This window comes from Cavia porcellus, unplaced genomic scaffold, assembly GCF_034190915.1.
Source record: "Cavia porcellus strain 051 isolate PalLab524CR breed Dunkin Hartley unplaced genomic scaffold, mCavPor4.1 scaffold_21, whole genome shotgun sequence".
Classification (NCBI taxonomy): Eukaryota; Metazoa; Chordata; class Mammalia; order Rodentia; family Caviidae; genus Cavia; species Cavia porcellus.
In genome coordinates, this window is record NW_026947504.1 from 58,878,579 (window position 1) to 58,894,988 (window position 16,410).

Here is a 16,410-nt window from a genome sequence, read left to right on the forward strand (position 1 = left end):
TTTTAAAATGTATTTACTTGCCCTGTTCTGGCTGCTTCAATGTCTTAAATTAATTCAAAACCTTTACCTTTCATGACCTTTTTGACTTTGAATAACAAGCAGAAATTTCCGGGTGCCAGATTCAGAGAATAAAGTGAAGGAGAACAACAGTACTGTTTTTACAAACTTGCCTTTCCACTGGAGGATACTTGGCAGTCGCATTCACTGTGTTTTTGATCACATCTCCTATGAGCACTCACAAGAAAGAACTTCAGAAAGTGACAAGAATGATAGAATGAGGGAGCTTAAAATAAGGGGGAGCGTTTTGAGGAAGATAAATGATAATGTCTCTTCCTGTAACACATTTAAACATTTTTAAATATCACTGTATATTTTGATCCACTTCACACAGTCTACAACTTATTATTCCCATCCCATTCCACTTGCTCTCCCAACACATCACTACTTTATAGCTTTAGAAACATAGAAGGCTCGAACAAATTCACTGAGATTAGGATTTCTGAAGGTGATTAGTTTAAAAACTTCTATACTGACAAGTAAGCTAAGCTAAAAACAGCAGTACATATTTACCACATTTTATTGCTGAATATATATAATAATCTTAAGCTACTGAAATGCAGAACTTCTGATTTCCTTGATAGTAGAAACAAAGGGCCACACATCCATGGTGTCAACCAACATCCAGTGAAAAAAAGCAAATATCAGGTTTATGATACCTACATTTGCATCCTCAAGGTTGTGGCCATTGGTCTCGACCAATTCCTTGGTACCTTTTAACTGTAAATTTTAAAGAAAAACAAACAAAAAATGAATAATAAGCAAGCATATTTAAGTATATATCATCTTGTTAATGTGATTTTTCTGAGGCTGCATTTTGTAAAACTTCCAATGAGGAAAAACAGATGGAGCACATAATTCTAATGAGTCTTGCAGAAACCAATCTGAGACCAATATTTTATAAAGCTTTATAGTTTGCAAAAAAATAATGGGTCTTGGTCATTATTTTTTAAATAATAAGACTAGGAAGCAGTTCCATAGGCATAAAATGTATAAAATTGGTTCTTAAGAATAATAAATGATTTCATTTCCTAGTTGGATTGCTATTAATCTACACCCTGTGGTGTTTGTAGGTTGCCACCAGCTAAATGATGTTATACTAACGATTATTCGTGAATGATGGATCTTTCAGCCCTTTGCACATGCTGCAGTGCTACTGTACGTGTCTTCCTTGAGAACATATTTGAATGACTGACATCATCTCTGGGCATCTTCTTGGCCACTGGAGCATTAGAAGAAAAGCTATTTCTCAAATAAGATTTTAAACAGGGAACATTTGAAAATACCCTTCCTTCTCAAAGGCTTTAGAGCAATCAGATATGAGAACATTTCAGGAAGTATTTAATTGGCATTTATCCTGTCTTGACAAAGAGCAAAGGAGAAGGTGAGCTGGTCTTGCAGCTGCTTGCCAGAATTTCATCCCAGCTTATGACGCTTAAGAAGCTGCTTCTCCTTCGTATCTTTTTCTGCCTAATAGAAAATATACATAGTATTTTTCCCTGGCTATTTGTGCATATTAAAACAAAAGCATTTTCAAGGTAATCTTGAACACTAAAAAGACAGCCCTACCCTCTCCATGCCGAGAGAGACTGTGCCAAAGAAATGGTAACACAAATAATTTGAGGAGTTTGAGGGTAGCTAATTATGGATACACATCAACCCACTTGAGAAAGTTGCCCACTCTTCTTCAGAGCAACATCATAGATGTTTCTGTGCCTACAAACACAAAGAAGTGTGGGCAGTGTATGAAACATATATAATTAGAAAAAATGCACCTAAGTGGTAGGAATACTATTATCAGAGTGCACAAAAGAACCTCAAAAAATGAGCGTTAGGTTTCTTAGTGGGACATTCCGCATCTTCTTTCTCACAACAGCCCCTCCGCTCATCACACTTTTGGTCCTGATACTTGTGCTTCTATGAGCTGGAGTAACATTAGCTCAGAAGCAGCTCTGTTCTGCAGCAGAAGGGAAGGATTATTTGTTAAAGTTTGCTCAAACTTATGTGTGCATGACGGCATGAATACGACAGTAGGTTTTTTCCTCCTTTTTCCCATTCCATGTTGTCCTCCAAATGCCCTTTTTCTTTATGAAACTCACGCTCCTCCCTTCTGTGGCAGATACTGTTCACTGGTTGCTCTATTCTGTCCGAAGCTCTCATGCAACTCCTTCTGCAAGCACTTCCCCTTGCAGCTGAAGCTCCAGCCCCTGCTTCTCTGCCCTTGTGGGCCACTCTCTGTTCCTATTTCCAGTTGTTCCTCTCCCCCAAACTGGGGCTGAACATCCTGTCTCATGAGACTTGGGTGGACAAACACGCTCTGGAAGTAGGAAGCTCCCATAATCCTCAAAGAGATGGAAGGCAAAAGTCGGAGGGGCTGAAGGGACCCAGGGAAGCGATGCCTTGGCAAAATGCATTTCAGCAAATTGGAGAGCAGAGAAAGAATAACCTCTCCTGGCCTTCCCTAGAGGAGGCGGCCCCACTGGGGACAGTTCTATCCTCAAAATCTAGCCGCTGGTAGGATTCCTAAAAATGGCAGTTAGTTTGAATACCAAAATTCTAAGTTTTCAGAGAAGAATGTATCAGCCCATGTGTGTGTGTGTGTGTGTGTGTGTGTGTGTGTGTGTGTGTGTGTTCATTTGTTAGGGCCACATGTATAAATAATATAAATAATAAATAAATCAATAATAAAAATACATTTACACATGAAGTTACCCTAACTGAATGCACAGAAGGCACCATAATGCCACGCTTGTGGAAGTGAGAGGTATGGTTTTCAAAGTATGTCTGTGGGAGGTGAGGAAGGGCAGGGATGTGGAAGGAACATGTACCTTGCTTCCTGCCACATGCAAGGACTATCTGGGCACCATGCAAAGGGCTCAGAGGCAAATAGCTTGGTGACGGCAGTGCACTAACACCCTCTGGCTGCTGTGTATCACTGGACCCCTGAGATTTAGGTATTCTTGGTGCCTCTGCTTGAACAGAAAGACTGCAGATTTGAAAACACCTCTTTCTCAGTGGTATTTTGTAAGATCTTTCACAATTTTGTTGCTCTGAATCCTCTGCACGTTCTCCTTTTTTAAGTCATGGAACGTGAAGTGTTATGTCTCTGTGTGGTGCATCACTCTTCAAAAATGCTTGCCATGGCAAGATTCTATCAATACTTTCTGCACAACTCATAAGCTATTTTTATAACTGGGGTTGAGACTTCAAATAAAACAAAGGGTTTGAGTCATTTTTTAAAAAAGGTAAATTCACCCTTCTCCACTCTAGTGAACACTGTTTTTAAAAATATCTTGAAGAGAGCAGAAAACAACAAGAACACACAGGGATGACTGTCTGATCTGCATAAATCTGGAGCCGTGTGAGTTTCCCTTTGATGGAGTCTCATAATGACAAGGAGGGAGACGGTGACTTCAGGTCCCAAGACATTGTGAAGTTAGTCAACTAGATTTTCAGTTCAAGTAATGCATCCAAAATCATACGGATTCAGCTTCACTGTAACTTATTGAATCTATATATTAATCAAATGAAGGCAATCATTTCTAGAAAATATTTTCCTCCAAAGTTATAAAAGTTTATAAAAATTTATATCTGTGGGTGGGGAGGAAGCTACTCTCCATTTCTGAGGCTCCTTATAAGTCACTTACATTGGGGAAGGGATAACTGAAAATATATTTTAAAATCTTAAATTGGGGCTGGAGATTTAGCTCAGCAGCATAAGTGCCTGCCTTGCAAGCAGGGAGTAGTGAGTTCGATCCCCGGTACCAACAAAAAGGAGAAAGACCAAAAAAAAAAAAAAAAAAAAAAAAAAAAAATCTTAAATCATGGAAAGACAAAATCACTTACTTTATTAAGAGACTGAGTATCAGCTTTGCCACAGCTCTACCTCATTTCATATTTTCTAGAACATCACATTTGAAGTTACTCAAAGACAGTCTAAACAGCCTTTTCATAAGCAATTGAAAATATGAAATAGCCTATAGTTGACTGCAGGGGCTTGGATTTAGTGTCTGTGATTTTTCCTGCCATCTAATTAGCAGTCATTGCATTGTGTGCAGAAAGGGAAAGTCAGGAATTGGAAAGCATTTCAAGGGCTCTCCTGGCTTTTGCAGTGTAGACAGACAGTGGGGCTTGGATTTCACTCTGCTGCCTACTAAGTGATCCATCTTACCCCACTGCAAGACAATACTTTCCTGTGCACTTATCAATGTCAGGCCACACTTTTATATCAAAGGAAGCCAGAATGAAATGATCAGATTTACAAATGTCATATGAAAGGATTGTTGTTCACCACTGTCAGATAAGTGCCCTGATACAGAGGAAAGATTTCTTTTTAAATGTTTCTGCCAATATTTTTAAACTTTATCAAAATTCACTGTCTTCTGGAAGGAACGTTCACACAATGCAGGTGGACTGGGTAGATATGTGAGATATCTTAATATATACAGAGATATTAAGAATCGCATTATGAATTCCACTTAGGAAACCTGTTGGGAGGTTTGACAGAGTACAGGTTAATTATCCTGCAGATTATCTCAGGGATGTTTGTGTGAGTTATTAGTAAATCAGAGTGGCACCCCTTCACTTACCTGTTCCTGCAGGACCTTTAGTAACGCTTGTGTGTGGGACTGCTCTTCCTTTGCTTGTTCCAGTTCGGACTTTTTGTTGTTTAACTCCTCCTGGATGTTTAGCAATTGCTGTAAAGTTAAAAAGATATGTAGTGTGAGTAGTACAGAAGACCAGGTAAATATAAAATATCCAAAATATGACCAAAATGATGAGGTTTTTACTATATCCAGACACTAGTTGACTTTTTCTATATATGTTTTCCCTACTTAGTATAGGAACATTGTGGTTCTGGACATACTATTAGACTGTGAATTGAATGCACAAAAACATGTTTTAGTATTTAGAAAAACATCATCCTATTACTCTGAATAAATGCATATTGTAAACATGTGGAACAGTGTTTTTATAAACAACATATTTACAGATGATGAAACTAAACAATAATAAAAAAGTAATTAGTGAACTAGTCGAGTTAAACAGGTTACAGTAAAGCTAGCTTTATGTAGCTCCACAGAGCTGCGTGATCAAGCAGCGGAGAACATAAAAGATCTTTTTATTCTGTCTGTTATGATGGTGATGTTTTATTGGATCAGCAGGACTAAAGTCCAAGCTGCAATCAATATATCAGCTGAGAAAACTGCTGATATAAGCTGTCAAAATACTAAGCTATGGCCTACATTGCTATTTTTAAGCAGAGCTACTGACGAGATTTTTGTAAACCCTGAGTTTTCCAGCCCTATGCACTCCAGCTCCTATGGAGCCTTGCCTTGTCTGCTCTGCCCGGAGGCCTTTGCTGCCCAGCCCTGCCCTGATTGTCTGCGATACGGTTCTCCATTAATGTACACACAGGCTGGCTAATGCATTCAAGAGTGCCAATGCAGACCCTAGAAACAGCTTTGTCTCTTCAACTTCTTGACAACAAAGGACCAGAGCAAAAACACACGAGAGCATTTTTCTGTGCCCTAATGCTGTGGAAGCTTTAGTGTATTCCCGCTATGAAGGGACCAGTCTCCAGCATCCAAGATGCTTCTTCAGGGCCCTGATGAGCAGGTGATGGAGCTGCCTGGATGACTCCCAACCACCAGGGCTTGAAGAAATACTGGCATTGAATTTCTCATACTTAAGGTTTAAGTTAAATCTTCAAAACTACTAGTTTTGGGGACTTTAAGGGTCTAAATGCTTTTAGGAAGTATTCAGAAAACCATACTGTGCTTTCCCTGGGGTTTACTGGTAGTGTTTCCTACTTTGGCACCACATGCAGATTTAAGAATGTCCATTAGTTTCTCCAGCAGAAGTGCTGATTTCTTTTTAATTGTCTACTCTGTAATTGTCTTATTACCTCATATTTTACCATCTGGCCAGGTCACCATCACATAAAGGGCATCATATGATCCAGGATGCTCCTTAGTAGTTTGTGTGATTCAATTACACACCGATTGGCTAGAATACACCAAGGAGAAAGTCTCTGTTTTCTCTGGCGTGGTGACGAGTACCACAGCAACTCAGTCAAACAGTGAGGGATGACACTGTCCCTTCTTGCTTGTTCATAGCTGATCCCAGATCAGTTTCATGAGGGGCTAGTGTTCTGACTTACATAATGCTAAATGAATTTTTAGCTATCACTAGACAATTTCAAATCCCAATCTTAAATCTTCCTTTTAAAATGAGACAAATGATGGATAGGAAATTATTTTCAAAGGTAGATATTTATTTGTTCACTGTAGCACATGCAGTGGCAAAATATAAAAAGAGTTTATATCCAGAAGTAGAAAATTAGTAACATTAGTGATGATGCTATAGTAGAATGCAATGTAGCCGTCGAAAATGAAGCTGCACAAATTCCAGACACAGAAGATGCTCACGCTATACTACTCAGCCAAAAAGAGTCCAGGTTATGAAAATGCTGCACTTAATTTGCCAACACATTCATATAGAAAAACAGTATTTAGAGTGTGTAAATTTATGGATCTTTGTGTTGGTTTTCTTTGTTAATTTTCTGGTGTATCTGCAATGAGTACATAGTACTTTAGTAATGAGAAAAAGATAAAGTGACTTTAACGTGGTAGAGGAAAGACAAAGAAATATTAGTTGGGTATAAATCTCTACTGTCATTGTCAGTGGTGTGAGTATCCACAGGAAAAGCATTATTCAGTTTGCTAATTTTTGCCAATAGTGGAATACCAAGATTCTTTATCTTTAAAAATGTTATTTTCTCTGATTCCCCGTGATTTTATGTATCTCTTCATGTGTTTGCTAGCTATGGGATTTTATTTACATTCTTTCAAAGCACAGTCATGGGAAGTGGTTCTTAATTCTGGTTACCCATTAATATTATCTGGAAAGCTTTAAAAGTATGGATTTCTGAGTTCCACAGAAGAGCAATTAACTGAGTATCTGGAGGTGGGGCCTAGGTATTGATTATTCTTGTAAAACCTTCACAGATAATGCTAATGTGTAACTAGGGACAAGAAGCATCGCTTCCTTCAATGCTCCTTTAATCTTCAGTGGGCTGCAACGTGACTTCAGTCCCGAGCGCTGCACTCAGCTGTTCTGGCTGCCACCACCAGTGCTTCGCTAACTGCCAGTTCTTTTCTGTCATCTTATGCTGTCCCTGGTGATCCTGTTTGTGTCCATGGCTTCAGCCACACACATCTCATGTGCTGGTGTTTCATAGTGCTGTCTTCACAACCCAGCCTCTCTCTTCCTGCTCACTGGATCCTTAACTGACCCTGTTTCAAAATGTGTGATCATTGATCACACAAGCTGATCAGCACACGCTTTCTCCATCCCTCACACAACCCAGGGCTCCCCTCCTGGTGTCCAGAGTTGAAACTCTGAAGCCAACCTTGGCCTCTGTCACAACCACAGAACCCATCTGCCTCTTGCTCTACTTCATCTTCTCACTGTCATAGGTCAGTCCAGCAACTCTTCTCCCCTAAATTCTTCCAGGTCCCCCTGACATGCACATACACCTCTGAGAGAGTTGATTACTTAAGAATCACAGGGCTCCCTTGCTTAAAAATAGTAGTAGGTCCCCAGAATAGTGAAGCACTACCTTTTCCCTAAACATGCGAGGACCTTCCGTGACTTATGACAAGCTTACTATCTGGCATTCTGCCCAGGATTCCTATTCCATCTTCAAGCCACAGCTCAATGTTGCTTTGGGCTACCACCAATTCATAGGATGCCTTTGTGCAACTTCAAAGAGGCCCATCCTCAGACGGACACGATCGGTTACCAGTAGTGGGTAGGCACTAGGTTTTATTCCACTCAGCTCTGTGACCTGGTGTCCTTTCCCAGGACAATATTTATGCAATTATATGCAAGTAGCCTTTGCCTCTTCCAGTAAAGATACTGTATCCTCTAATTGTCCAAGCAAAGTTAGAGCACCTACCTTCTATGCATCCAAAACACTAAGGTATGCTACATTTCATACCTACCTCCCCACATAACACCACCAATAATGTTATATCCAATATGCAACAGACAGTAAACAAATGAAATGAAGGGATGAATGAATGTCTCATTTGATTTCCCTGCTTCTACACAGTTAAGCCATGATTTACCAAACAACAACAGCACTATCACTGGGTAATTTATTGTTCTAGACAGATGGATACATAAAGCTTTCAGAGGAACATAAGAGCTCTATTTAAGATGTTCTGATTTATTACTCTGGAGTTTCAGGTATCCTTCTTAATCTTCAGAGAAATATTTCTTAAAAGGTTAAATAATTCTAATCAATTAACTTATAATTATTTAATTCATTCCCCATGTCCCAAAGAAAAAAGAAAAAAAAACCATCACCAAAGGAAACAATATGCTTAGACTGTGTATTTTACAAAATTAATACTTTTTATAACATATATACTTGTGAATCTAATGCTTTTTTATAACATATATACTTGTGAATCTAATATTTATGTATTCAAAATAGTGGTGATTTAAAATTGCTATTTTTCATTTGAGTACATGGCTTATGAAAACAGTGAAATAGTTCTGAATTAGATAATTTAAGTCAGCCTTTCTGGTCCTTTTCATTCAAATTTATGAGACCACATAATATTCTTTCTAGTTTGAGTTTTTAAGTACCAGTGTGTCTCAATTACAGAAGTTCACAGCAGCTAGAACTCAATCAGAAGTGTCTCCTGGTTGGATTGGCTGACTGCAGCATAATTTTAATTTAACATTTGAGAGTATGGCATTAAACAGATGCACTATTACATTCTTTGGTGGTTACAACTGAATGTATTCCAATTAGACAGTTATCCATATGCCAATCCAGTGGAAACACTCGAGCGGACAATAAGCAGGTAAATAAATACTGTACCTGACACATGGTGATTTTCCCAGGCCACTGATTTAATACGATCCCTTATAAGACTCTTTGGGGATGTAGATTTCAGTGTGTAATGGGTCTTTCTTTATAATGAATTCGAGGAGCATTACAAATCTTATTTGGAGCCCCAGAATAAGTGAGGTCACATTTCCATTTTTACAGATGGGAGAATTGTAGGCACACAGAGGTGTACTCATGTATCTGAGGTCACACTGCCTGGAACAGACCTACCACTTACACAACTCAATTTCTTGCCTCAGACTTTGATTTCTACCTTGGCAACCACACTGCATTGTCAATTTTAAAGGGAAATCAGATCATGGCAAACTTAAAGTCCTTGTAGCAATGATTTCTACCAGGCATCCATCATGCCCACTTACAAGTAAGGTTGTGGGAGACATGCTGGCGTGCACACTTCTAAAGGGAGCAGTGTGGGATTTAACTTCCCTTTAAATAGTGTAATACCCCTTCCTTGTCTTTTTTCCCCTTAAATCTTGTAATTTGGTTACCACGGTGAAGTTGTTATACAATTGACAGATTAAATAAGGTTAGACTTCATGAAAGTCACAGATGACACTGTAAATATCCTATATGAAATATACAGACAACACGACATTATAAGGCTAGCATTCGTGTAACTGAGATAACTCTCAGGAATGCTTGGTTGAAGACAGGAGTTGTGGTAGACACAAAACAGAGAAGACCCTGAAATACAGCACGGATCTTGTGTCTTCTGTGGTGGTGAAGTTAGTACCCTTTCTATATTTATGTTGGTAGGATCAGGTGAACTCATGACACCAGCTGAAAATGTAGAGACCAACATCAACACACATACATACAGGGTACACACACACACACACACACACACACACACACACACACACACAGGCACACACACAGGCACACACAGAGCACACACGATTTTCTTCTTCCTTCTTTGCATCAGCATTTCCCCAGTGGCTGGCTCTATATTCAGTTAAAGCAGTTTGCTACTATTCACTCATTCATTCCTTCAGCCAACACTGAGATTAGTCTGTGCAGAGCGCAGGGCTGGAAAACATGGACACTTCAAACAAAGATTGGGACTGTGTTTTCAAGATCCTGAGTCATGAAGATGCAATTCATGATAATCTAGGGCAGCACAAAATAATAATGTAGTTTCCACAGGAATTCGGGTTTTGTGGTATCAGAGGTCAGAAGAATGGGCTTGGGAAATCAATGTGAGCCATAACTTGTTCCTCCTATTGGAAATGAGCTGTGGGATAAGCATGAAAAAAGCTGCGAGTCTTTGACTCTGTAGGGTATCTTCAGTTTGAATTCCACACATTTTGGGCCTCTTTGACTCAGTTTTAATAAATGTTATTCTATTGCCATAACTGCCATCCAGATTCCCATCCAGTGGGATATATCATTAAGGCCAGTACAATACCATCTAAAGAAATGGGGTCCAGAGATTTCTACAGGGCATTTCCATCGAAGGTTATGGTGGATGTTACTGGATCTAGATGGATCAACCCCAGGAACACTTTTAATGTCTCATCTCCATGGCAATACCTGCAGGCGAGCATCCAGCTTCATCCTGTGAACTGTCTTTACCCTGATTTCTCCAAATACTGTATTGCATCCTGCAAGCTGTGGCCAGCTCTGCCAGCTCCCTGTCCTGCCACAGCCCGAAGATTGGAGCACGTGCCCCCAATCCCTTCCTGCTTGGTGTGATCCTTCTCTCCCATATGGCTCCCCATGCTCTCCAGACCCTCAACCCCCAACCACCATAGAGTTTTAGTTCTGGCTGACTTCACACTGTGAGGAACATGAGCTCAGTTCCTGCTGACAAAGTCAGCGTACCCACACCTGTCTTATATCTAACAGTAAGACTTCTGCACTAAATCTGTTAGGAAAAGATTGAGATGTAAAAAACATCAAGTGCACATTAGCACAACTTAACAGCAAGACTTTGCTCCAAAGCAAAGGTATTCATTTTATATTTCTGAGACAGAGAGAGAAAGAGAGAGACAGAGACAGAGACAGAGACAGAGACAGAGACAGACAGAGGAGGGAAAGAGAAATATGACCTGGGGAAGGACCATTATTTACCACTCAGTACTTGTAAAAGTCACTTTTCTCCTTGTGAAAAAAATGGGATTGCTCTAGCTTGAATTTTCTTATCACAATGGGTGTTAAGACTACGCAAGTTGTATTCTAGTTGAAAATGTCATCTGCTTTCACCTGGGGATGAAACCGCACTTCAAATTGCTCCAAGGTATGAGGGCACCCATGTCTGTGGTTGGCATAGTCACTGTGGTTCCTTTCTTTGCCCCAGGCACAGTGACCCCTGGGGAGGGACATCTGCAAAAAACTCCACATTCAGAAACTATATAACTGCATGTATATTTAAGTGTATAAGATAGAAAATGATATCACAGAGTTTTATTGGATCAATGAACAGAACTGTTTGCAGTATCATTGATGGAATGTTCACTTTACAAGCTTTAATTTTGTGACTTGAACAATTATTTCTAAGATGACAATATGTAATCCATTAACTAGTGATTTCCTACTGTTCATTTTTTTTCTGTAAATCTGTATAACTTGTACCCTTTCCCTGCTTTTTTTTTTCTTTTCTCCTTAAATAAAATTTAAAAAAAAGAAAAAAAGAAAAAAAAAAAAAAAACTCCACATTCAGATGACTGATAAAGGAATACTGGATCACAGAAATGAAATTGTGCTCAGAGCTAATATCCTATTACATCAGGCTATACATATTTAATTCCTTGGGTCTTTCCTCATAAATCAATTCCTCTAGGCCCTTAATCTCGTCAATATCTTTCCTGATATTGAATTTTAAATGCCATCCTCATTGCTAGGCAGAAAGGCAATCTCCTGTTTTTCACGGGATCAGGCTCCCTTTATACCTGAGCAACATATGCAGCATGGCCCTGTCCTCTGACCTTGCCTTAGGATTCTAATGTCAGTTAAACTGAACAGGCCAGGGGCAAGCTTGCAGGAGCTTGCTTTCTGAGAGGTCAAGACCATGAACCCCAAATCATGCTGACACCACCTTGGATGCCCTGCTTAGAGCAGCAGGGAGATTATTGAGGAGGCAGAAGTTAGCATTTTCCAGGCTCTAGATCTTTCTGGGGGTGCCTGAGACCTGCCTCCTCCCAAGGGCAGCACCCTAGCAGGCTCTTCTTTTCCCTGATCACCCTAAGGGCTTGAAACAAAGGCTGCAGAGTGTGTGTCTGTCTGAGCAAGATCTCTCAGAGCATGAGGACAGAAGAGAAAGAGAGAAAAGTGAGGAACACAGAGAACAGGATTTTAGAGCTGAAACATTTCCAGGTTCCATAGGGCTGGCCTACAATGCAGCAAGATTTTCCCTGCCATGAAAAGGAAAACAAAATCCAATAATTCTTTGAGCCATGAAAATTTCCAATGGGAGCTAGGAGGAGTCATTTTTATAGAGCCACAGGGAGGCTGTGAAAACACAGGAAGGGATCAAGTAGTAGGTCTAAGAGACTAAGTGTGTAGGGAGCAGTGGGATCCTGAGGGTGGGCCTGCAAACTGCCGGCCTGGGGCGCAGGAGTTAAGCAAGTACCGTGGTTCTGAGTTTTCAAACAATAATAACATTAAGCAAAGGCCTATCCATATCATGGTGCATTAGTTATCTGAAGCAGAATTAGTGATAAAATTCTCCTTTCTCATAAAAATATTTTGATCTAAATTTCACATAATTACTTCTAGTACTGTTAAAATTTAATAATACACACGTAGTTTTACATCAGTCTTTACCCTGTATTGTTTGTTCTTTCACATATATTATGTTGAAACTGATTGGTCCAGCCCTTAACCCCTCCTTTGTTCCCTCTCACAAGCACACATACAGAGAAGTCGGTAGACACCCTTGCTGTGACTGAGAATCAACTGCATGGTTTTGAGCACAGTGTCTCCAAAACATTTGGTTTTCAACAGAAGATTTGAAATGAACAAAGATAGTGCTATGGCTGATACACTGTGTCAACTTGAGAATTTTAGAAATTTAACTAAAAGGATCTGTAGGGAGCCAGGGATCGATCTTTGTAAACATCCTGAGCCTGTGCAAGAGGAGGGCAAGGAGATTTTGTGAGTGCTTTACCTGCCCTGGAGGGTCATGGTTTGTATACAATATAAAGGAGAAAAGAGGCTTGCTTGTACCCCCTTTTGGCTATGGCTGCTTTTGTTGCTACCTTGAGGTGTTGCCCCCAGGCCATACCACTCTGCCTTGGAACCAGCTGATTAGACTGAAACTTCCAAACTGTAAGCTAAATAAACCTTTCCTTCCTTCATTCAGGGTGCCTGGTATTTTGTCCCAGCAAGGAGAGAAAACTAATCAAGACAGATAGCACAGACTACAAACTTTAATTTGCACAGCTTTCATTCATTTTACAGGCCCACTTCAAGAATTTTTACACTTATAACTTGACACAGTGAAACAAACCATGTCTTATTTTTGGCTGGTTTTAAGTGAAATTTTTAGTTTCTATGAGACATTTTAACTGAAGTTTAACACTTTAAGCATTGAGAAATATTTTTAGATTGTTAATTATTTACTTTAAAACTACAGGACAAATCAAAAAAACATTGCATTTAGACAAGGCATGGTGGTGCATGCCTGTAATTCCAGTACTATTGCAGGTTCAAGATCAACCAGGGCTATATAGTGAGTTTAAGGCCAGCCTGAACTACCAAGTGAGTTCTTGTGTCTGAAAGCCTAAAGAAATAAAAAATCAAAAACAAAACACAAAAAACAGAAAGAAAACAAATCATTATGTTCATGAATCAATTAATAGTTGCTTAAACTGCCTTTTGTCTTTAGTTTTAATAAAATTTACTTATTAAGGGACAATGGTTGACTTATAGTATTATGTTAATTGAAATCAAGGATCAAAGTTTAAACTGTTCAGTGGGTTAAGAGAAATTCCTGGATGGATAGTTGTATTTTTTAAATTTTATTATACTAGAATATTTTTGATATTCCATTTTTAATGGCTCACATATATAAAAATTCAATATAAGAAAGTTTTCATTAGGGCATGATGGCACGCGACCAGTAATCCCAGCAAAGGGACACAAAGGAAGGAGGATCTCAGGTTGAAGGATAGCTCGGGCAACTTGGTGACTCAGTGAAACTCTGCTTTAACTACTTACCAGTCCAATTATTTCAATACAGGATGAGCAAAAATTGTATATTTTTTGTTAATCTTTATAAACTGATAACAGGAAATATTAAAATGATGGTTTTATCAAATTTATTCGGTATAAGAACAGACTCTGGTTGAAATGACACCCATCCTGGCAATGGTCAGGTTATTCAGTATTTAAAGAAACATGCTGCTCAGGGTAAATTCTTAAGGGGTTCAAATAAAATGATAAAGGGTGGGGATGTAGCTCAGTGTAAAAGCTTCCTCAATACTAGAAAAAAAAAAAAGAAAAGAAAAAATTCACACTGCAGTGCTTGGCATTCATACTCCCCAATGAAGTTACCTGTTATGAGATACAGTATTTTAGCCCAATAATTCAGTTTAATTCTGAAAATAAATATAGCCACGGGTTGGCAAGAAGGCAAAGGCTAGTATGAGTTAACTCTTGTGGCTTTGCTGTGCAACCTTGAATGAACGAACCATTTTGCTATTCTGGCCTCTTCTTTTCCCTTCTCTCACCATTGTCTCCTGAGGAAAAATTTATCATTGGTAAAACAACGAATTTCTTGAACTCTGAACAACAGAGTTAAAGTATTTGTAAGAAGGGTTTGGAAGATTCTAAAAGCTACTTTTTCAAATAATTTTTCTTTAAACTGTAATTTGTTAGATCATTTCAGCTTCCTGTTTTTCAGTTTCTTCCCATGTGAAGTAAACAGTACTTACCAGTGAAACATTGCGAAATTACAGAACCCTCATTAAGCATGTGAATGGCAAAAGGCCCTGAGTTAAATAGAAGTGCTGTCATTATCCTCTCGGCAGAAACAGAGAAAGAGGGACCCAGCAAGGTCAAGTGACTTTTAACTACCACAGAATGGGGAGTCGTAGGTAGGTGGCATTCAGAGGAGAAGGTGTGTTGTTTGCTCCACCTTGGTTATATTAGTTGTCCTCCTGCCAATTTGCAAAACACAGAAGGGCCAACTTGAATTAATACAGCATCCAATTCACAAGAGAAGGTGTCAAATGCCCATTGAAGTAGCAATACACATCAGTCCTATTTTCTCCATTGCCTTTTCTGGCAGTTTTACCTAAAAAGATAATTCGATTTGCTGGGATTTATGTATTCTTATCACTTTTCTTGTAATTAAATGAGGTGGTTATCATCCCAACCTCTGGACACATGTACAGTTGTTAATGTAGAAAATTAAAATATTAACATTCTTTTCAGCCAGGTTGGCTGATTTACTCCAATCAAACAATAACGTGATTGAACAGCTGTGTCTTGCAACATGCCCCCAAAGCTAACAGATTTGTTTTTTCTTTGTAGGGCTTATAACTCAGTCATGATCAGAGATGACAGCTAGAAACCCTGTGTAGGTGACTTGATTTGTGATGAAAATCCTGTGGTTGCTTGGCAAATGACAGGACTCATTCATTGCAAGCCATTGGAGAGCCAACCTATCAGCATTTGCTCATTCCATTTGCAGCAGCAACAGATAGCACCACAAATAGCCTCTGGCTACAATTTTAGGGAAGTAGCTTTTGACTTAATGGGTATGGAATAAGGACACATACCACAGTCTTAAAAGCTTTTAGTTGAGTCTTAATGAAAAACCAAAGTTGTAAGTATCTAGCATGCTCTGCAGATAAATGAGAGGTGATTCAGCTGTAAGTCTTTTCTCTAACTCTGCCAGAAATGTGTAAGGAGGAAAAGTTTATCATGGATATGGAAAGTCCACACCATCGAAGTTACTTAACTCCTGAAAACTGCACTAATGATAACTCAACAACTGCACTATTCCCAACTTTTCACTGTTAGCACAAGTTGACATTTTTATTACTTGAGCAGACACCTAAGAGCAAGGTAAGGAGAAAAGAACAGCACCTGAATTTAGCACTTTGAACGTTTAGGTGGCCCTGGAACAAGCTTCATATGTAAATGAGCATACTCATCTGTCATAGAAGTTGGTGGCAGAGGGAGTCTACCCTTCCCTCACAACTTGCAAGTTATGTTCATGCATTAAGACTGATCTGGAATCCTACACTCCAGAATAATTACAGTAAACAGAACCTCTGAGTTCTGTGAGTTGTAGCTGTTCCACGTGCCACAGTCAGGAGCGGACGGCAGCAGGCCAGACCAGTTTTCCTGAGGGGCTTTTAATCACCTGTAGGTAGCTCTGTGGCAGCTGCACACTCTGTACAATATTAGGTTTGCCCTGCTTAAATTGCATATTGCAGAAAAAATAACAATAGCAGCAGCAACAGAAGACCTCG

At 39.3% G+C, this 16,410-nt stretch overlaps 1 protein-coding gene across 14 annotated transcripts in view; it reads right to left on the bottom strand.

The window, feature by feature from the left end:
- Enox1 (ecto-NOX disulfide-thiol exchanger 1) overlaps nucleotides 1-16,410 on the bottom strand; it is a 568,850-nt gene that overhangs the window by 60,075 nt on the left and 492,365 nt on the right. For 12 of the 14 annotated variants that reach the window (XM_063232742.1, XM_063232740.1, XM_063232745.1 and 9 more), the window contains 2 exons: nucleotides 4,647-4,754; nucleotides 721-777 (listed from right to left, as the gene is read on the bottom strand). In XM_063232742.1, coding sequence (XP_063088812.1) covers nucleotides 721-777; nucleotides 4,647-4,754 — 165 coding nt within the window. The remainder of the gene's footprint in view (nucleotides 1-720; nucleotides 778-4,646; nucleotides 4,755-16,410) is intronic. The other 2 variants (XM_063232736.1, XM_063232735.1) reach the window with 1 other exon arrangement.